Source organism: Marmota marmota, unplaced genomic scaffold, assembly GCF_001458135.2.
Source record: "Marmota marmota marmota unplaced genomic scaffold, marMar, whole genome shotgun sequence".
Taxonomy (NCBI): Eukaryota; Metazoa; Chordata; class Mammalia; order Rodentia; family Sciuridae; genus Marmota; species Marmota marmota.
In genome coordinates this window covers 49171907-49195516 of record NW_025999842.1, presented here as the reverse complement: position 1 = coordinate 49195516, position 23610 = coordinate 49171907, and the positions used below count along the sequence as shown (strand labels likewise).

General features: G+C 35.1%; 1 protein-coding gene across 1 annotated transcript in view; it reads left to right on the top strand.

Annotated features, from left to right (window-relative positions):
* The window catches only part of Moxd1 (monooxygenase DBH like 1), an 82194-nt gene that overhangs the window by 8771 nt on the left and 49813 nt on the right, over positions 1–23610 (top strand). The window contains 3 exon segments of the mRNA XM_015501346.2: positions 11923–12069; positions 13650–13817; positions 13958–14041. Of these exon segments, the coding sequence (XP_015356832.1) occupies positions 11923–12069; positions 13650–13817; positions 13958–14041 (399 nt within the window).

Genomic DNA, 23610 nt, shown 5'->3' with positions numbered 1-23610 from the left:
AACATAATTTCATTTCATTAATAAATGAGAGTACCAGGTAGTTCTTTTATTTAGTCCAGAAGTGTTCAGATCTAAGACCTTTGATTAGAATTAACAATAACAAAATGGACTCCCTTAGTATTTGGAAAAATTATCATATGTCATTCATTACATAAATAGATATTCTTTCCTTTTCCTCCCCATTCTCCAAGATTGCTAATAAGCAGTGAAATGCCCTCAAGCTGTAGTGGCAGCAGAAAGAAGAAGAGGAGCAATAGGAGTGGTGGATAATTAGTATCTTATTAGGGCATGGATAGAACATTTGCAATCTGATGACTATGTCCTTGCTGCCAAACCTTCCTGAGGTACCAAGAACAATTTCCTGTGTTTGGCAGATGCACAAGAAATACCTGCTGAATAACTGCTGAGTGGTTAAGACCAGGAAATCTTCTAGACTGGGTATGAGTCCCAGCACTGCTTGCAGCTTATTCCTTGTGTGCCCCTTGGCAAACTCCTTAAACCTCTCCTAGGGAGTTTCCTGTTGTGCAGAAGGGAGCTCATGATCATGGGTTTTTGTGAGGATTGAATGAAGGAGTCACATAAAAGCTCTTCCAGAGTATGTGACATGTCAAAAGCACTCCATAAATAGGAGGTATTATCATTGGTAATTGAAGACAAAAATCGCCCCTTTTCAACTTGAGAAAAAAGTGTACATTAAATGTATAGGAGGGGGAGATAGATAGCGTTTGAGACAATTCCAGACCAAGCTTTAAGCAATTGATTTGTGAATGACTTTGCAGTCATTAATGAATAGAGGCCAGCATGGTTTCAATAGACATAGCTTAGAGCAAAACTGCATTTCCTTTTGCATTTGATTTGCTGCATCTGTAGACTGAGGTATGAAATATTGCATTAGAGTGATAGTAAGGGATTTTTCATAGTTTTGCATGATACCCTTGTTAATGATGGCTTAATGAAATTGTATTTATAAAAATATAACACCCAAACCCAAAACCTATTAGTAGACTGGCTACATTAGGTTACAAAATGAGGTTAAAATCCAGTGCTATACCAACATAAAAAATGGAAAATAAAAGTTAAAAATTCATTGTGAGTTGGGCTCACTTGTAATCCTAGCAACCCTGGTGGTGGGGTTGAGACAGGAGGATCACAAGTTCTAGGCCACCAGCCTCAGCATTTTAGTGAGAACCTAAGCAGCTTGACAAGACCCTTCGAAAGAAAGAAATAGAGAGAGAGAGAGAGAGAGAGAGAGAGAGAGAGAGAGAGAAGAAAGAAAGAAAGAAAGAAAGAAAGAAAGAAAGAAAGAAAGAAAGAAAGAAAGAAAGAAAGAAAGAAAGAGGAAGGGAGGAGGGAGGGGAGGACATGTAGCTCAGACAGGTAAAGCACCCCCGGGATCAATCCGCAGTACAAAAAAAAAAAAAAATTCATTGTGAATATGAATGAAGTTCAACAAGTTGCTTCAAGTAAAATTAGCCATATATGTACAAAATGTGTAACATTGTATTAAATCAGAATTCATATGAAAAAGATCTAAATATTAGTTCATTTTAAGTTCTCTATAATGTTGCTGCTAAACACGTTATATTACCTTATAATCTCTACTGTTCACATTAATGAATGTAATGCTGACATAGCACCCTGTCCTAGGCTGATCAGAGGTTCCCTTCTAGGAACAGCATTATTGGGGGCATGTGAGTAAGTGGGAGCATTCCAAGGAGAACTACAAGGAGGTTGAAACTGCTGGAAATCTGAGCATTCGGATGAGACTTAGCTGGCAGTGTTTTGCCTGGAGAAACAATAATTAGAAAAGAAACGATGATTGTCTTTGAAGTAGTAAACAGTCTTCCTCAAAAAATAATGAATAGATACTATGTATTATTTTTCCAGAAAAGGGGGGGAGTGCAATTAGTAGATCCTAATTAATATTGGAAGATTTTAACTTGGTATAAGAAATTCATTCCTGACAACCAGAGGTATTGAAATTGAATGGGTTTGCCTGGTGAGGCTAGGAGCCATCACTCTAAGTGTAAACGCTTTGTGATTGTTTCTTTGAAAAACTATTTTTGAGAGAAATCTTCCTTGGTCAGAGCCAGAGTTAGGCATTTTTCGGGTTCACTTGAGTGTGATGCTGGAAATAACTTCACTCCACCTTCATACTTTTAGGTTATTCAAAAAATGGACAGAAGGGAAGATAATTAGCCATCACAAACTGTCTGTACTGCTTTTTAAATGTATCACAAGAAATACAACTAGTCTTTGTGTGCAATGAACTGTTCCAATGACACAAGAGTATTTAGTCTCCTTCCCTTTTGTAAACTTTAGTATATTTGAATTACTTACAATCGCTACTTATTCATCTTGAAATCTGAAGAATAATAAAAAAGAAAAGAATATTTTACCAATTGCATATGCTTGAAAGCAAGAATTTGGAGGGCCTCACGAACAAAGGCAAATGTAAACTTGGTGAGTTTCTAAACCCCTTTTATGCCTCCCATTGGTACATTACTTTGCCTTCTCTAGGAGCACAGTCTCACCTCCTGACCTGCCCACCCCAGTATTTAGGTAGACTTCTCAAACTTCATATGATTTACTTTCAACATGGTTTCTTCCCAGCCTTCCCTATCTCAGTAAATGGCACTTCTTGTTAGCTCCAGTCAAAAAATGAGGAATTGGTTTTCTTCTCCTTCCTTCACCCTTTATCTAAAAACCCATCTTCATGAACAGATAAAAAAAGATATGGTACACATACACAATGGAATATTACTCAACCATTAAGAAGAATGAAATTATGATACTTTCCAGTAAATGAATGGAACTGGAGACTATCATGCTAGTTGAAATAGGCCAATCCCAAACAACCAAAGGCCAAATGTTCTCTCTGATATGTAGATGCTGATTCACAATGGAGGGCAGGTGGGGAGGGAAGAGGAATGGAAGTTCACTGAGATGGGACAGGTGGGAGTGGGAGGAAAAGAGGGAGATGGGAATAGAAAAGACAGAAGAATTAATCCTACATATAACATTCCTATGTTCATATGTGAGCACAAGACCAGTGTAACTCCACATCATGTTCAACCACAAAAATAGGAAGCTATACTTCATGCATGTATGATATGTCAAAATACATTCTATGTCATGTATAACTAAAAAGAACAAATAAGAAATTAAAAACAAAATAAAAACCCATCTTCAAGTTCTATTGACTTTTCCTCCTATACAAATCTAAAATATGCTCACTTCTCTCCAGTTTTACCACTACTTCTCAAACTCAAGACTTTGAGACCACCACAGCACTCCCAGGTATCTCAAGGCCACCATTTTTATTCCTCCTCTTTATTCCTCACAGATAGCCACAGTAGTACACCACACATACATACACACACACACACACACACACACACACAGAAGGATGGAGGGAATGAGCAAGGCAGGCAGGCAGGCAGAAGAATTGAGCTTTATTCCTTGCATAAAATGGTTATGGACAGTTAGGAGAAGTTTAAATTTAGATGATGGAATAGGGCAAAGAAAAAGAATATTCTTTGAATAGTGAAAACTGAATTTGTTTTTTTTTCTGCTGAATTATATTATTAGAGGTAAACAATGAACGTTTTGATTTTATTATGTATTTCTGCTAATTCTATAATTTAGTGAAAAGTTTTAAATTAATCAACATGAAAACGAAAATGAGATGTTTGGCTGTGGTAGAAAATCCAGGATATGTGTTTCAGAAGGTGGCCTTTGCCAAACACCCAGGGTGCTCAAATGGGCATCTTTCTTTTAGGAACATAGGCTGTGGGTTCATATTTTAGCATTTTAATAGGCATTTGAAAGATCCGTGATTAGACCTGGAGAGTTTCTGTTTTATCTGAAGTGGGTTCTAAAGTGCAATCCTCTTCTATTTTGACATTCCATTTAGATTTCTAAGATTAACAAAGAAATGACTTTTTAAAGTTATTGAAACCTGAGGATTGTGTTTATAAAGGTTGTTTATACAGCCTCATGATATTTTTCTGCTCAAAGATTCTCTTTACCATGAAAATATTTATTATTATACTATCAATATTATTAAGCCACCATAACACTTATTATAGAAATAGATAGTACAAACAAATGTTTGAATTAACAAGGCTTTTGAGATTTAGAAACAGAAGAAAAACTGCAGGCACCTGTTGAAGAAAATGATGACAGATGGTAACATTTTTCTCAAGGATTGTCCCACAGCTGTGCTTACATTCAGTTCTTCAAGCTGAACCAAAGTCTATTCATATGTTTTATTACACCCATAAGAGTTTTCAATTCATCCTGTTTAACACAGTGCCAGTCAAAGCTCTATTCTGTAGCAAAGATTTTATTTAAGAGAGACAGGGAAAAAAAAGACTGACAATGAGAACCAATTTAACATCTGTGTAATCATGTTTTTGAACAAGGGGTCACAGCAATCTTGCTGATTATCAAAGCTGGCTTTTTTGGTATGTTTTCTTAGTTTGAAAGTGACAGTAATTCTTGCTATGATGTTAAATGATAAATTTCAACTTCCTGCCAACTTCTGCTGTTGGTGACTTATTTTACAGTTGCCACACAGCATTTTGAAACCTCAATTATATATTTCATAATTTTTTCAAAGCATAAAAGATTCCAATGAAAAAAAGGATTTTGTGAGAGCATGTTTCAGGAGAAATGTTTTTGTGACACAGCAGAAGATTAACTCTATTATTAGGGTTTAGATACTCAAATTTTCAAGGGTGCCAGGTAGTATTTTATCTAGAAAAATACATGATCAATATTTATTCCACAATGAAAGCAAAAAAATAATACCCCAAGGAAAATCCATATTGAAGCTGAGCTAAGTACTTCAGCTAAATGTGATTGAAATGCACATAAAACAATTCATATGGGGTAACTATTTCACATTTCACTTTTCAAGGTATTAAAGTGGTTTAAGTACAAACTAACATGATCTCTGCATACCAGCCTTTACATTTACATTATTAAAAATCAACATATTTGTCAAAGGCAGTGGCACATGCCTGGAATCCCAGTGGCTCAGGAGGCTGAGGCAAGAGGATGGCAAGTTCAAAGCCAGCTTCTGCAACTTAGTGAGGTCCTAAGGAACTTAATGAGACCCTGTCTCAAAAATTAAAAATAAAATAAAATAAAATAAAAAGACCTGGGGATGTGGCTCATTGTTTAAGCACCCTTGAGGTAAATTCTCAGTACAAACAACAACAACAACAAAAACCCAAAACAAAAAGGCCAAAAAAAACTGCATATTTTTATTCTTGAACTCTTTTGCATAGAATCATGATTCTTTGAATCCTCCCCAATCTCTTATCTCCATGAAGTCCATTTTCTTAATGATTTTTTTGGGGGGGCAGGGGGTACCAGCAATTAAACTCAGGGTCACTCAACCACTGAGCCACATCTCCAGCCCTATTTTGTATTTTATTTAGAGACAAGGTCTCACTGAGTTGCTTAGAAACTCACTTTTGCTGAGACTGGCTTTGAACTCACAATCCTCCTGCCTCAGCCTCCAGAGCCACTGGGATTACAGGCATGTACCACCACGTCTGGCTTCTTAATGATTCTCGTGGGAACTTCTATTTATCAGTATTTTATGATATATAAACATATATGACCTATATAATATATATTTACAATATAGAATCTGTATGTATTTATATGATATATTTAATATATGCGATATAATTAAGTTTTTATAGTGATCGTGACATTAGACCATTACAATGAATGTGTACTGTGATCCATGTTCCTACTTTTATTTGAAAATTCCTAGAATATTTAGTAGGAAGATGGCTGAGGCATGGAGTTCACAGTGGGTATATATGGATATCCATTTACAGAGTGAAACAGGGAGTGGGGTGATTTTAAAGGTGGAGATCAGATATACTAAGAATGTGCTGGAAAAGCACTATATATTATTGTTTTGTAAATATCCACTTGTAGGCGACTTTATCTGTATTTGAACACTTATTTGGTCAATGTTGTACTATGTCCATTCCATTCTTCAGTTTTGTTTTGTTTTCTTTTCTAGAGGACAGTAATAAAACAATAACTAGCCCAATGATTATTCCAATTGAATAACATTATCCCTTTGTCAAACTGTCAGAAACTCTTCAACTCATCCAACTTATTTTTAGGCTTACCCAATCTGCATCTCAACATCTCATTTCAAGACAGAGCATTCTTTGAGTGGTTTGCTGTCATGTTTCCTTCCTTTTCTTCCTCCCAGGAAAAACAGTTGAATGGTATGAATTTTGGAGCCCAGAATTGTTTCTTGGCCTTTTTTTTTCCCTTTTACTCAAGTAACTTGCTTTAATATTTGTCAATATGTCGTTTTGCTGTATAATTTTGGCACCATTAAAGTTGTGTTTGATTGATATCCATGTATTTTATTAGTACAAAGGAAGACAAAAGGTACCCCTGAGGAATATTTGTGTCTCATCAAGTTGAACTGTTCCTCCACCTTAAAGACATGAATGTCACATGACAGTTCTTGCATTCTTTTATTTTCAAAATAATCTCTTCATTAAGGAAAGGTAGATGCTCCTTTTTAAAGTACACAAATATTCAAAGAGCATCTTCAATATGCACGTCAGTCTGGGGATATAAATTAGAACACATTCTTAAACATGGTTTCTCTCAGTTTTTTTTATTATTTAAAATAGATAGGCAATGCTCTCCATGTAAAAAAGGATTTCAGAATTGTTGCATGCATAAATCCTTTTTTCTAAATACTAATGTCAGTCTCCTAAGATTCATGTCCACATAGGGGCTAAAAGGTCAGAACAGCATTTCCGGATCTCAGTGCCAGATGTGTGTCCATGGCAAATCATGTGGCCCCAAACTCATTCTAGCATCTGGCTAAACACATTTCACACCAGGTCGTAACCATATGTAAATATATTTGAGAGCAAGTATGGAAATAATCTATCAACTTGCTTTTGGGGGGCTCCATTTTACAGTGTGAACAACTGTTCTAATGGTGCATGTTTATAACTGGATTAATGAGATTTAGCTGTTTCTAGTCAATTGCCACATGGTTGAGAAGATAATCCAATGTCTACAATATATCACATGCATACTACATGAAGATGTAAGTAGAGGAATAAGGATTCAGAAAAGAAATAATTGCTCCCCATGGGAAGGATCAAGGAACACTTCACAGAGGAAATGGAATCTTTAGCCTTAAAGGAAAGGGATTCAATAGATGGAGTTCGTGGAGAGGTGCCTTGGTTGCATTAAAAGAGAAGGGCTGGGTTGTGGCTCAGAGGTAGAGCAAGCTTACCTAGCACACATGAGGCACTGGGTTTGATCCTCAGCACCACATAAAAATAAATAAATTAATAAAAGGCATTTTGTGCATCTACAGCTAAAAAAATTAATAAGAGTAGGAGAGACAGAGCGGAAGAATATGAACAAAAGCAAAAAGATAGAAAATGGTCTAGCATTGAAGGGAATCATAAACAGAAAATAGTATTATATGACAAAATCAAACAGTAGATAACCTTAAAGTCTAGGTCAGGCTGAATTTTAGGGAACTGGGAAACTAGACTTTAGGATGTTATACTATATACTAGTGACAAAATTGCAGTGATGTATTGAGAATGATTTTACAAGGAAGATCTTGACAGAAGTATATAAATGGTAGAGTCTGAACTGAGATGGCAATTGAAATGAGATAGAAATACAAAGTTGGTTATTATTTCAAAGGAATTCTTCATAGGAGCCTTTCTGTGGAGGTAGCAGTAGTAGCAAAGAAGTTAAAGAAAACTGCAGTTTTGAGTTTGGATAGTTGAGAGGGTGGCAGTAAAATAAAAAAAAAATCTGGAAAACAAATCTTACAGGTAAAGGATTAAGTACAATTTTGGACTTATTGCATTTGAAACAACAGTAAGACAAGTGAAACAAATTTTGGACATATGATACTGAGTTAAAAGTGATGATTTAAAACTTGGATTAGATGAGGTTACCAAAGGGTAAAATATGAATACAGAAGATGCAATGGCAAGCCAAACATTTTTTTTTTAGGGATTGGGAGGAGAAAATGGAACCGAGAACAGATGAACTGTCAGAGGCAGATAACCAACAGTGGGGTTTTCTCTAAGTAGAAAGCAGGATACCTTGATCCCAGGGCTTCCTCCTAAGTTTAGGAAGAATTTAGTGTTTCATTATTAAGTATGATGCTATCTATAGGCCTTTTATAGGTACTCTTTATAAGGTAGGGGACAGACCTATTGCTAGATTACTGAGAGATTTGTGCCACATGTCAATGTTTTCAAATGTTTTTTTTTTTTCTCTGCATTTATGGAGATTATCATATGATTTTTCTTTTTTAGACTTTTGATATGATGAATTTGTGTGATTGATTTTCTAATGTTTAAATAACTCTGCACTCATGATATATTACCCCTTTTCAATGTTGTTGGATTCTGTCTGCTAATAGATACCTTTATTGCTGTTTTTAAGAAAATCTGCATCTAGGTCCAATGAGAGATATCAATCTATAATTTCTTTTTTGTAACATCTTTTGCTTTGGTGTTAGGATAATGCTGGAGTGAAAATAATGACTTGGGACATACTCCCTCTTCTTTTATTTTCTGGAAAAGTTTGTGAGGGATTGGTATTTTCTGTTGCTCAAATATTTGGTAAAATTCCAGGTGAATGCATCTTGGCCTACAATTTTCTTGTAGTAAGGTCTTTACCTATTAGTAAGTTGTAGGGCTATTTACAGTATCTGTGTTTTTTGAGAGTTTACTGGCTTGTGGCTTTCAAGGCATTTATTTCCCATCTGGATTATCCATTTAGTTTTTTGGCACCAAGTTATAGATATCATTGACCTTTGAATGTCTTAAAATCTGTTGTGATGTTTCTTCTTCATTTCATTTTGATTTGTTTTCTTTTTATTTCATACGTTTTATTTATTTATTTTTTCCTGCTTTCTTTTAGATTGAGTAGGTTTTATGATTACATTAAGAATATTTCTAGGATAGAAAGAAGCCAGGGCAGGAGCTCTCATGTAACATAGCTAAAATTCTCTCACTAAGGTGAGATGTGAGATGTAAGCTCAGGGTGCACAAATGTTGGTTATCTTGTATGGAGAAGGTTTAGACTATTCGTTTTGGGAAGTCTCTTGATAAAACAAGATTAGCCTGTGGATTTCCAACTATTAATGAGGGCCCAAGCTGAAGTAAACCTGTGAATAAGTATACTATTGGATAACAAGGGTATAGTATGATCAAAACTGAAGATTGTGTCTCCAGAATATTCCCTAAAGTTTGAAAAATCAGAAAAAAATATGCTGCAATTACAGCAATGGTTAGGTTAATTCACATTTTTAGTTTTAATAAGATCCAACCATATTTCCCTCACTAAATTTGAAGATATTGCTCCTTTTAGACAATCACATTTTCATCAGGTGCTATAACTTTGAAATAGTTGTCAACTGTCTTTCAATATCAGGTGCTATTTGGTTTGCACAGGATAGATGAGCTCAAGGGATCACAGCAAAGTGAGTGAAGCTTCTCCCATTTCCCCATAGCTAAATTATCTGAAAAGCCATACAAAGGTAGAATAGCTGGAAGGAATTGATGGTGTTGAGTGGAAATAGAATGAATGGAAAATTGGCAAGCAAGCTAGAAATTTTGTGGAATTAATGGTTTTGGAAACAGACTAGGATAATTATTCTACTCTTTCAACTAATTACAATTTCTGTTGGATTCTCTTTGTTTGCAAAAGCTGTGATTGCATGAATAATGTAATGAAATCTGAGTTTAGTGTAAAGCACAGTTGGTCTAAATCTTTGTTCCTAAGCTTTGTTATTTCATTTTCCGTTGACAATGTATGAGATGCAAATGGGCCCATCTCAGTAACATACTAGTACTTCATTTAAATTGCTTTAACAGTTGCAGCCTGGTTCTCAGAGTAAAATTTTTGTCAAACCCCAAGTTTAGCTACATAAAGGTAACATTTTCTGTAAAACAAAATGAATGAAGCAAAAACAAAACAAAAAACCCTAATGTAGCTCTTTTCTCTATACAGAAAAAACAAACAGGAATAAAGAACCTATTCTATCCCAACAGTGTTGGCTACAGTGTAGTGAAGAAGGATACAACCTCTGGTCAGACTGCTAGCATTTGAATACTGCCTTTTCAGTGTCTCAGCTGTAGAATGCTGGACATGTTGCCTCTGGGTCCTTCTGCAAAATGGGAAAACAGTTTCATCTCATAGATTTCATATGGAAGTTAAATGAGTTAATACATGTAGTTTGCTTAAACAGGGCCAGGTATGTAGAACATAAGTTGTAGTTAATGTTACCAGGGTAAAGTAGTTTGGGGTTGACCATATTAAAGAATTTGTAGACCTCAGATGTTAAATTTATCCACACTTGATAGTTATCATAAAAAGGTGCTAGGAATAAAAGAGCCAAATGCCATCCATTTAAGAGTGACTTTCATAGACATTTTAAAAAAAATTTAGAGTAAAAAAATTTACTAATTTTTTGAGATTTTAATGAATGAACTTTAAGTTTTTTTGAATAAAGTATTTTCTCAGTCAAGAACATTAATCAAGTCTTAAAGTAAATTTTAATAAAATTTAATAAAACTACTTATATTCAGCATGTACATTCTAGAAAATTTTCATTTTTTTCCAAAAACAAGATATTTGGGGTACTAAGAAGTATAATTAAGGCAAGTTTTATGTGTTATAGTGGTGAACGTTAATAGCAGGATTGCTCTCAGCATAGTAAGCCAGTGGCAAAGAGCATAGGGAAATATTTTTTTGGGGAAAAAATAAACTATGTTGCCAAATAAGAAAGAAAATTAGTGTGGAATGGGAACTAACCATGGTAGGCACCCCTACTATATTTCATTGTTTTATAGCCCAAAATCTAGAAACAAATATCTATCACACATCCCCCACACACCCTACCCCCATTTTACTAATGTTAAAACCAGAGCTCTCAACGTTTGATTTCAGTAATTCTGTAAGGTTGTATGGAGACAGTAAGGGGTCAGATCCTAGTCATTGGATCTCAAAGCCCATGTTCTGACCATTGCCCTGTCTACCCCCCACCAAAAGTGGATTGTACACTACTGAGCAAGTTTAATAAGGAAACTAAGGCTGATCCACAAAAACAAAACTTCCCTAGATTTCCCAATATCATGTAATTTAACTACTTTCATTGTTTTGCATATTTTCTCATTATTTTTCATTATAATAAGCATGCACCATTAAAACTCATTCTGAATCCTTCCCATGGGTCTCTTGGTTTTTATGGAAGGTGAAGGGATGCTTCACCAGGTGTGATATTGGAAAGTGTGGACCTTAGGGCTGCTTCTAAGGCTTTGATGCTAGCTCTTTTCACTTTGGGGTAAGACATTAGTCCCCTTTTTCATTTGTACAATGAAGGGAAAATCCTCAGTGACCTGGAGTGTTCATTCTTTTTAAAAATTTTTATCTATTTATGTATTTATTTATTTGTTTTGGTACCAGGGATTGAACCAAGGGGCGCTTAATCACTGAGCCACACACCCAGCCTGTTTTATTTATTTATTTATTTCATTTGAGACAGAGTTTCACTAGGTTGCTTAAAGCCTCACTAACTTGCTGAGGCTGGCTTTGAACTTGCAAACCTCCTGCCTCAGCCTCCAGAGACTATGGGATCACAGGCATGTGTCACTGAGCCCCGCTCATTCTTTTTTTTTTTTTTAAATATTTTATGATATTGTAAATCTATTCTGCCTTTTTCTGGAGGAAATTTCCAGGACTTATAAAATGGGTCTAGGTAAAAGACTTTGTACTAAGAAAACCCAGAATTGTGATTTTCAGGTTCTGTAAATTCTCTGAAATTCTTTACACTCTATACTTAGACTATTCTTTTTTTTTAAATATTTTCCACAGGATTATTTTACAAATGCAAATAAAGAGTTGAAAAAAGATACTCAGCAAGATTACCACCTGGAGTATGCCATGGAAAACAGTACACACACAATAATTGAATTTACCAGAGAACTGCAGACATGTGACCTAAATGACAAGAGCATAACGGTAAGGACAGTATGAGTGAATGCATGTTTGACTAAATTGTATATTTATACTTGTGAGACACTTTAAAGAATAAAAGAAATAAGTACTGAAGAATTGACAACAAAGTCACATGGGTTTTGGGACTATTTTTGAAAATCTCTTCAAAAGCTAAAAAACCTCTCCAATACTATAGATTTCAGTAAAGGTAGCTTTGCGTGATTTTAACATTTTGAAGAGCCCTTTAAAGTTTGTATAAGCTTACTTATAAATTCAACTTCTCTGTAAAATGTAAAAATTGTCAATAAAGTTTTGAAAAAATGTATTACTCAAGAAAGAATTATGAGTCCACGTTCTAGAATATAATTCATCTGATTTATAACTGATTCATCTTTGTAAATTTCTAAAATCAAGATGAATAGTCAGCTAATTATAATCACCTGCTGGCATATTATATGAGATTTCTTATTTTCAGCTTTCATGCAAAATTAATATCTTTATGCATACACAAATTAAATATTTGGAGGACGTGTAATTCATGTGGCACTTTGGAAATTTCCATGAACTGCTTGCATTAATTTCATTTTGCATAGAACAATAAAATTTTCTTTTTTATTCACTAAATTAGGATTTTAAAAAATGGGAATATAAAAAATCTGAAGTCGTTCCGATTAACTTTCAGCAGAGGAGTAAAAGAGGAAGAAAGCACACATGTAAAGAAGTGGATCACTTTTGTGTAATATACAGTGCAATTATACTTTAATTGGAAAAATAATTATAGTCATTTGACTTTTTAAGAAAGAATATAGCAAAGAGAACATTTAAAATGAATAGCTTTTGCTTTATTGTCTGTTTTCAAAGTTTTATTAAGGTTTGGCAAAAGCACCTTTTTCTGTGGGAGGAAGGACTGAACAGTTTCTTTGTACCTGATCAAACCTTTCCCACCCCACATCCCCCTGGGCAATCTCTCTTGGTGGTTCAGAAACCAGTTACACCTGATAGTATTTTCCCTAATTTGGTACCCCAGTCCCTTGGAAATTCCCAAGAGTCATAAAGTGACTATGGATTGCCTCTGTTATAAAAAACAAGTCCAGAATCAGAAATTCCTTCTGCATTTGCCCTTTCTGCTAATACATATGTATGACTGGAAAAAACCTATTGCAAAAGGAAAAATCTTCTGGTAATTTTAATTTTCATTCAATTTGAATTCTACCCCCGCCCCCCCCCCAAAAAAAATGTTTCATCACATTAGGGCAGGTTTTAATTTTCCAAAGTTCCTGCTACACAGTGAGAACACTTGCTTTCTAACTACTAGCTGCTGATTTAGAATTTTGGCTTGACATTGATTCATGAAAAGTATAATCTGTTTGAGGACACATATCTTGTGTGCTGAGAATGATAATTCTTTCCCAAAAGTAATTCACCTATTTGGATCCTTAATGACTTAATCAAATTTATGAAATCAATGTTAAAGACCAGATTGACAACTGCAGCTGTCATTTTTCTCTTTATTTTTACATTTGGCTCTAAATGGAGTTCTTTAAACTCAAATCAGGTGAGGAAAGTGCTTTTCTGCAAGGTAACATGCCATGTCTGATCATCAGGATAGCACGGTGAGAGTGATCTGGGCCTACCACCAGGAAGATGTGGGAGAAGCCGGCCCCAAGTACCATGATTCCAATCGAGGCACCAAGAGTCTGCGATTATTGAATCCTGAAAAAAACAGCGTGCTGCCTACAGCCTTACCATACTTTGACCTAGTGAATCAGGACGTAAGTTTCTTTAGGTTTTATAACCATAAGAATGGTCTTACTTAAACGGTATGTGAGAGTTTTGGCTTACATCACTGTATTTAAAATGACATGACAAACAGAATGTGACTCTGTGTCCCCCTCCCTTTTTATTAAGACAGGTCCCCATCCCAAACAAAGGTACAACGTATTGGTGCCAAATGTTTAAGATTCCTGTGTTCCAGGAAAAGCATCATGTGATTAAGGTACGTGACTACTTCAGGCTAAATTTAATTGGCACAGATGGAGAAATTTCTGACCTTAAAATAGAAACAGTAAAACATATAGAAGCAATTTTCAATTATATGAAAGTTATTTAGAAAACAAAGAACTGACTTGGCTATTCCACACACTGTTTCCAGAGTCTGAAAACTTGTAACAAGTATTTTGATTATTTACTAATATTATGTGTCAAAGCTGAAAGTTGGGGGATGCACTTGAGTTATTTATTTAGGAAATACTCTTATAAGTAAAATTGCTAGGGTTGCAATTTAAAATAATATATTTACACACAGATAAATCCAATCCAGGAAGGTTATTTTCCCCATCAATGCTGTTTGAGACTCTGTTTTACTGAAAATACTAGATAGTATCATAAAAAAAATTGTTGCAATAGTTTTTTTTTTTTGAAAATAGGAAAGAAATAAAATCTGTGAACTTCTATATAATTCTAAAAATATAGAATTGGATAATACATAAGCTCAATTTTCCTGTGCTGTGAAATTTCCTCCCAGCCTTGTACTGGGCCTCCCACAACTTTTGCCTCTAGTTAGTGAATGAACAAGTGTTTAAAAGAAATTTACAGATCCTTGGCTCTGTATTAGTAGTTGTTGGCAGTTCCACAGAGGCTGAAGATTATGATCTATTCTCTCAAAGAACTTATCAGGAGATTGTAGAAAACATGGCCAAAACACAAGAAAGAATGAGATAGAATTAGGCAAGGCATACAGAGTATTGTAAATTTGCAGAAAGTCAGACATTACTGCTTTTCTGGCAGCCCCAGACCAAGCGATATGGCTGCAAGAAGTGAGCAAATGTTTACATTCTGGAATTTTGAGGGGACCACATGAATTTGAATTGCTGGTCCACTTTTTTATTAAACTGTGTGCTCTCAGGTAAATTATTCTATAGACTTGCCTTTAATATCTGTAAAAAGCAGGCAGTCATAATATTATCCCTACCAACCTCAAACCCCTTTAGCAGAGATGAAAACATTGGAAACATTGAGCACATTCTACAAAGTGACTCGAATTTGTTAATATCTAATGTATTCGTTCATTGGACATATCTGCCTTTTGTTATCAAGAAGATTTACTACTTCACAGAGAGGTAAAAGGGGTGAGTTGAAGGAAAGTTCAAGTTGATATGTAGTCCTAAATACTTGTAGGATAATTTTGCCAAAGGAAGACTTGCCAACAGTGTGACCCTAGATTAATCATTTACCTCTGTGCAAAAAATTATTTTGTATTTCATGCATGTGATAGGTGAATGCAAATTCTAATCTTTTGTACTTTTTATGGTGCCTCAGTCCTTCCCTCATACAAGTGAAATGTCTTTCTATGAAAGTGTATACATACACACACACTGTGTGTTAGTAAATTTGTTACTTGGCTTAAGGGACAAATGTAAAATTGTAGGTTCAGAAGTAAAACCCAGTGTTGTACAAAATAGATAATTTATTCTTTAATAAGCAAACAGTAATTGAGGGGATATAAAGACCTTAACCACTTCTTGTTGTTCTTAGCACTATTAACACAAACACTTGAGTAGAATTAAAAAAAAAATGACTCTATAGTTAAGAAACACCAATCTGTTTCTACCCTCTATGTCAGATATTTGCTTGGTTCTTCATCCAGGAATTCTTAGCTAGAGTTTCTATCAAAATACTATGGGCCTAAAATTAAATATTCTTGAAACTATATTGCATTTGCATCAAGAGGGATTTTAGTGGCATGAAAGACATTGGAGCATTTTTGGCAATGTTTGGAAGTCAACCAAATACCAAAAGGTCTTTTCATTTAGCAAGAGGGCTTTGAGGGAGGGACAGCAGGTTGGAGAGGAGCATGCTTGCCAACTTCTGTCATTGTAGGGGCCAGAGCTTTTGTGGCCAGAATTTAAAATTTTGATATTACTTAGGAATATCACAGGATACATTTCTGATTTTATTGTTAAGCTCTAAAACATCTTAAGGTTCATTGAATATTATGAAATGTTTTCTTCAAAAATGTATTTAAATAAGATGACATACAAAAAGAAGTTCTACTGGGAAAATAAATTTAAAATATTTAGGTTATATAGGTTGTTGTGAGACAGCTTTTCCAAAACCATTTTAATTTACAGTTTATGCCAGGTTACAATTAAATTTCAATACAAATTTGAAGTGAAATTTATAGGTCCAGATCTTCCCTTAAGACAACATCTAATACCCATTCTTTTTTTCCTAGTAGAGATGATTTGTAATAATTTAGCAGAAGTATATTATTTCATAGAATCAAAGACTTGTACATTTTTAAAAGCCATCCAGGGTGGTACTTCTCCTTATTCCTTATTTAATGCTCCACAAATCACTATATCAAAAAGCCTCAGTCCATCTCTGATTCAAAAAGTACTTTTACAGAACATTGCTTTTGTATTGTTTTCTTGGTATGTCATTTGCAGTGAGCTTTAAGAATATTGATTAAAGTAGTATTGTGAGAAATCAGTTTCACTGTCTGGACTCTAATTCAAACAAAGAAATAGTTCATATTTGCAGCTTCAGTGTTGATACTATACATTTTGTTGCTGTTATAACTATAGAACTAAATAGATAAAATATATCAGTAATTCAGTTATGAGTGTGTTTAATGGGAATTACTAAATCTAAAAACATTTTTTACATTTTTTAATTTAAATTTTAGTCATGTAAAAATTATTTACTGCTAAAATTATGAAATAATAAGGTCAAAATTTTTTTAGGTCGTTTTTTATTGGTAGATCATGATTGTACATAATAATGGGATTTATTATACATGTATATAACATAATTTGGTCAATTTCATTCCTCAGTACTTCCTCAAGTCAAACATTACTGAAGTTATTTAAAAAAAATATTTGTGGGAAAAATGGGATTATAGTAAAATGGTGTTTCCAATTCATTTGTGATTCTGGTTTATTATTTTGTATTTTTAATTTATTTTTGTGTGTGTATGTGTAGTCCTAGAAATTGGAAATGGGACACTCTACTGAACAACATCTCCATCCCTTATTAATTTTTATTTTTAGACAGGGTCTTGATAAGTTGACCAGGCTGGCCAGGAAATTGGAATCCTCCTGCCTTAACCTCCCAAGTTGCTGGGTTTACAAGTGTGTGCCACTGTGCCTGACTGTATTTTTTTTTTTTTAATTTTTTATTGTTGGCTGTTCAAAACATTACATAGTTCTTGATATATCATATTTCACACTTTGATTCAAGTGGGTTATGAGCTCCCATTTTTACCCCATATACAGATTGCAGAATCACATCAGTTACACATCCATTGATTTACATATTGCCATACTAGTGTCTGTTGTGTTCTGCTGCCTTTCCTATCCTCTACTATCCCCCCTCCCCTCCCCTCCCCTCCTCTCTCTCTGCCCCCTCTACTGACGTTCATTTGTCCCCCTTGTATTATTTTTCCCTTTCCCCTCACTTCCTCTTGTATGTACTTTTGTGTATTTTTGATTCTTGAAAATAATCTTTAAAATTATGACTTGAAGATGTGTGTATTGTTAGATGACAGCATGTCACACTTGCAGGTGGATATAGAAATTGTAGAAAAGAAATTTTTTGGGGGGTAATTTATATTAAAACCACTCCTCATCTGAGGCAATCTCTGTGTCATGCTTGAGACTTACTGCTCAGCCCATCTCTCCCTGTGGCAGCAGGACTCTACCTTTCACAGACAGTGACCTGATCCTGAATCTAAAGTTTTAATGGAAGGTGATTCTCAGTAATGTTATTATTAAGACTAACAATAATGCTTGGATATGCTCAGTTAGAAGGTACAGGTATTTGGTTTAAAACTTTTTCTTTTAGGGACTTTTATTGACAGGGGATTCTCCTCATGGATAAACCACAACTCTGATTTATCTATTTAAAAATCATGTGTCTTTTTCAAATTAGTAAGTACATGTTGACAGCCTACTATGTTAAATAGAAAAACAGTCTGGCAAAATCACCATTTCTGAGTCCTTTAAGGAGAAAGGTTGACCATTGCTGAGTTCTAAGGTAGGATTACTTTTACTAGTTATATTTTTACTAGTTATATGGCCTCTGACAAATTATTTATCTTTGTCTCAATTTTCTCATATGGAACTTGGGTAATAATGGTTTATACCTAATAGGGATTTTATGACTGCTAAGTAGATCAAATGATTTTAATATTTGTGAAGCATTTAGAACAGAGGTTGGCACATAGCATCTATTAAAGAAAATTATGCAGATCATTTGCAATACACAATTGCTAATCTGTTGATTATCTTGGTAAGTTTCTGGGTTGCCAAGGGATCCCCAATCAGTCCTTTCTAGACAGAGTTAAGAAACAAGGACTAGATTGTCAATAATTTTATATAGGGAGGTCACCTTGAAAACATTCTCCTTTGGAGAATATAAAATTGATGAAAATAAAACACTGTCCTAACTCTTTTCACCATCAATAGATACAGAAAGGGAAATGCTATACTTTCTAACTTGCTACTGAACAGAATATCTTTCATGACATGAAATTAGATACACTGCCATTCTCTTCTATTGGTGGCATTCATAAATCTCAATGATTCACTTCAGGGAATGTTTCCTAGGACAAGAAAATCTAAGAATAATTAACAGTAAGTAGCCATGGAATGTTCTTGAAGCCCGAGTATTGTATAGCCATGAAATAGTTACTCAAAATTGATTTCCTATACTAGGCATGTAACATGAACATTTGGCTTTATGTACTACACTAAATGGATTCTGCTGCCATTTCCCTGTTGTGTTGACTCCGTTTTAAGAATAAAATACACTGTCAATTGGCGATTTTCATCATTTATGCATTTCAGAAATGTCAAGTGTGGTAGAGAGTTTCTATTTTTGAAAATGTGTGAGCTTTCTGGGTTAATTTTAAGGTGTGAGAATTTAAGCATTCTCAGTGTCAAACTACATAATTTTACAACTCTCAGAATTAACTCATCTCTGACAGTGTGTCTTGTTCTCCCCCCACCCCGAAATGGTATTTCAAAAATATATGTTAATTGGTGTAGGATTTTTTTACCTGATGGAACTAGTGTTTTGGTTTGTTCTCAGGATGCATTTCCACAGATTCTGTACTTTTGTTATCATTTTTTTTAAAGATGGACACAACGTCTTTACTTTATTTATTTTATTTATTCTTATGTGGTGCTGAGGATTGAACTCAGTGCCTCACATGTGAGAGGCAAGTGCTCTACCACAGAGCTATAACCCCAGCCATTTGTTCTTGCTCTTTTTTTTTTTTAATGTGCTCATTTCTGTTTTATTTTATCATGTGGGAGACTAGTAGGTGTTTGCTGTTATCTGTTGACTGAATGATTGGCTGTTTTTACCTCAATTCCATTCCAACCTGTAGAAGTTGTTTTGCTCACTTATGTTTGCCTTTTATCTTTTGCCAATTTAACCCTCTTTCCCAAAGGCAAATCTCTGGATCTTTAGATGGATCTATTTAGCAAGTTGAAACAAATTGACTTTTACCATAGGCTTCATGTGAAAATACTTTAAAAAAAAATAAACACTTGCCTTTTATTTAGGCTTCACCTACAGCTAGGAAATATATTGCTTTTTTATTTTTTATTTGTTCTTTTTAGATGCACATGACAGTAAAGTGTATTTTCACATTATATATACATGGAGTAAAACTTACTCTAATTAGGACCCATTATTGTGGTTGTACGTGATGTGGAGTTTCACTGCTCGTGTATTCATATATGAACATAGTAAAGTTATGTCCAATTTATTCTACTGTCTTTCCTATTTCCATACCCCCTTCCTTCCCTTTGTTTAATCCATTGAACTTCTATCCACCCCTGCCACCTGATTATGTGTTAGCATCCATATATCAGAGAGAACATTCAGCCTCTGATTTTTGGGGATTGGGTTCTTTGTGAAAATACTTTTACATACTTTGCAACACTGTATGTTAAATTCTTAATGCCAGTGGATTACATTATATCCTTTGAGTTTTTTCACCAATTGAAAAGTGGATGATTCTTGACCCAGATTCTAGAAAAGGATTTATGAAATCAAAACAATTGTGTTTCAGAAATTTGTTATAAAGTTTATAAATGTCAAATAATTTTATTCCTTATATGCAAGTATATCTGAAGTTTTATATATCTTTTATCCATTAAATAATAGATGAAAATACTTGGACGTTTCCTGTGGCCCAAACTTTAACTTTGGACAGAAAAAGGTTGGAAGGAACACCAAATGGAAATAATTTAACTCAAAGTGTATAATTTAAAGATTGCTGACTTAGGATGCTCAGTGTTGAAAAGTTCATTCTAGATCCCCTTGGGTTGCATTGACTTCACAGAAACATCAGAGATTGCCTGGCTACGTGGGTGTTCTTAACAGTCACTTAGGAGTACAAGGTAATTGAATGCACTTTGAAAGCAAGTCTGTTCGTGGAAGTGACTTATTGCTAACTCTGGCACTAATTAGCTTTCTGACCCTAGAGAAAGTACTTAACCTTGCCTGGTCTTCAGATTCCTTCCCTGTAAGATAAAGGGATTGAAGCAGATGATCTCAATTGGCTCTTTTTTTTTAAAAATTTTTTATTGTTGGCTGTTCAAAACATTACATAGTTCTTGATATATCATATTTCACACTTTGATTCAAGTGGGTTATGAGCTCCTATTTTTACCCCATATACAGATTGCAGAATCACATCAGTTACACATCCATTGATTTACATATTGCCATACTAGTGTCTGTTGTGTTCTGCTGCCTTTCCTATCCTCTACTATCCCTCCTCCCCTCCCCTCCCCTCCCCTCTTCTCTCTCTGCCCCCTCTACTGACCATGTCACTCCATTGCTCAAAAAAACCCCAATGGCTTCACCACACTTGAAATAAAACCCAAAGCCTATACAATTCTACATGATCTAGTCCTTGGCTTCCTTGCTCACTTGGGACCACTGCACTTGGTCCCTCCATATTAATGCTCTGACAAATACTTTGATGGCTCACTCCCTTTCCTTCAACCAAGTCTCTAGTTAATTCTCACCTACTCAGAGAAGCCTTCCCTCATCATTCTCATATCTTGCTTTTTCTTCCATAACATTGATCACTATTATTTTAATTATTTGTTTCTGTCTCTCCCATAAAACATATGATTTATGAGAATAGGATTTTTATTTCTAGAGCCCCTATCATGGTATTTAGCACATCGTAGATACTAAATAAATGGTCAATCAACTGGCAAGGTGGTCAAATACAGTTGTCGAGCAGTGGCCTCTCCTCCACAAACAACTAGAATAACAAACAAACTGTTGCATTTTAAGGAAAGTGGCCAAGCAACAACTGTCAAACCCAGCAAGGAAGAGGTAGAAACCCTGTAAGATGTGGAGACCTGGGATGACAGCATAGAGTAGAATAAAACACACCTGACAACTACAACCCTAGCTCCTTGGCCAGGAGACTCCCCTTTGTAAGAGAAGGGTAAATAAGAGAACCCAACATCAAAACAGATGGTGCTGTAGTAGAGTTGTCATATGGGAGGTAGATTTACCCTGCAGGCTATGCCACTGTTAGGCCTGACAACACACATTCCATCAGCACTGGCCTGCCCTGCAGCACTGCTTGGTTCAAGCACAAGCAAACCATGCCTTGTGCTGCCACTGCTACTGAATAAATATCCACCATATTCCACCACTCCCAATGCAGACTGACTACTCTGTAGGTATTATGATTTGGATATAAGGTGCCCCCCCAAAAACTGTTAATGCAGAAATACTAAANGAATCAGGCGGTATAGCGATACCAGTCTTTTTATTTCTATATACATGTGGGTTGATGAAAACAAAAAATGAAGTGTGTGCTGGATTTGGATGCTCCATGGTTTGATGTGCTTGGTTCTCATAGTCCCTTGGCAGATCAGGGTGAAGTACCTCCTTTGGAGCTAAAAGGCCATCTTCAGCTCCTCAGGCATGGGTTTCTTAGCATTTATTTTGACACATCCCAAACCTTTCTGGAGCATGATAAATGTCCCAGAACCCCAAGAGAATTAAATGTCTCAAGACATTGACGGCTTCTTGGTCCACTAACATAAATACCACGTATTTAGAAAGAGGCCCAGAGACTTATTTCTGGACTAGAAACCATTCTATATATATATATATATATATATTTTTTTTTTTTTTTGATACCTGTGATTAAGATTAAACCCACCCAAGGGTGCTTAACCACTGAGTCAAATCTCCAGCCCTTTTTTGTATTTAGAGATATTTAGAGATAGTGTCTTACTGAGTTGTTTAGGGCCTAAGTTGCTGAGGTTGGCTTTGAACTCATGATCTTCCTGCCTCAGCCTCCCAAGTCACTGTAATTACAGGTATGTACCACCATGCCCGGCACTATTCACTTTTTAATCTTTACCCATGTACTTAACTGAGCTTATTACTGATATTTAATGACTATTAAGTTTCTATAATAGCTGCTTATAATATGTAAAGGTAACGAAAATTTAAGAATTCAAATCAAATCCAACTATAAGACCACAAATCTTGACAGTTTCCCTGTTATCCAGCTGCTGTGGCATAACTTATGGGGTCAGACAGTGTATTTCAAATCTTGGATTCACAACCTACCAGTGTGATCCAGGGCAAGCAGTGTAACTCTCCAGAGTTTTAGGTTTCCATCTGTGAAAGGGGCCAGTAGTTGTACTTATCTCAAATGTTAGTGGTCATAGTCTAGGGAGACATTGCTTATGTTGGACATATACTAGATATCTCAATAAATAATAGCTATATTACCAATGTACTTTGTTTTCCAATCTGTTAAATCTTAAAAAATAAGGATAAAAATGAAGAGTGCCACGGGAGTAGGAAGGCTTTATTGAAATAGGTAAAGTGCATGATGATGTGTTTTAATGCTGCTTTTCATTAGCTTCATGCCCTGGGGCAAACAGATCTCCCAGAGCTTGTATCTTCACTTACAAAGTAGGAAAAATAATTTTCAGTGAAGATTAAATGAATACAAGTGAAAACACCTGTTGCACAATAGGCTCATAATTGCTTGTTTTCTTCCCTTGAAGGGGATTATGGAGATGGATGACTAAAACTTCATCTCGTGTTTTCTCATACTTAGAGTCGGGGCTGCTCTGAAACCAAGGCAGGCAGTAAGTCTCCTTTTTTATTCTGAAGAAAAGATTCCTTGGGAATTAGATTTCATAGCTTCCTTCCATTACTCTAAACCAAATGAAATTTAAGCTAATTTCCTCCTGTTCTTGTCTAAGTAAGGATAAACACCAACTGGCGACTATCCTCTGGGAAATATTCTTTCCCATTCTTGGGTCACCCATTAGCCTTCCATTCTGTGACCTTACCGTAATGCCATTTTCAACTGACATAAAAATATATTTATTTTCCTTAGTCCTTTTTCTACCACCCAACTCTACCACCAAACTCATATATCTTTTTCAAGTAGTCCAAAAGGTTGATGACAGAATTGAAAAGCACTTCCTCATTAATACTACTTATTAGCTATGAAAGTGGGTACATAATTTAATTGACAGCACTTTTATTGAT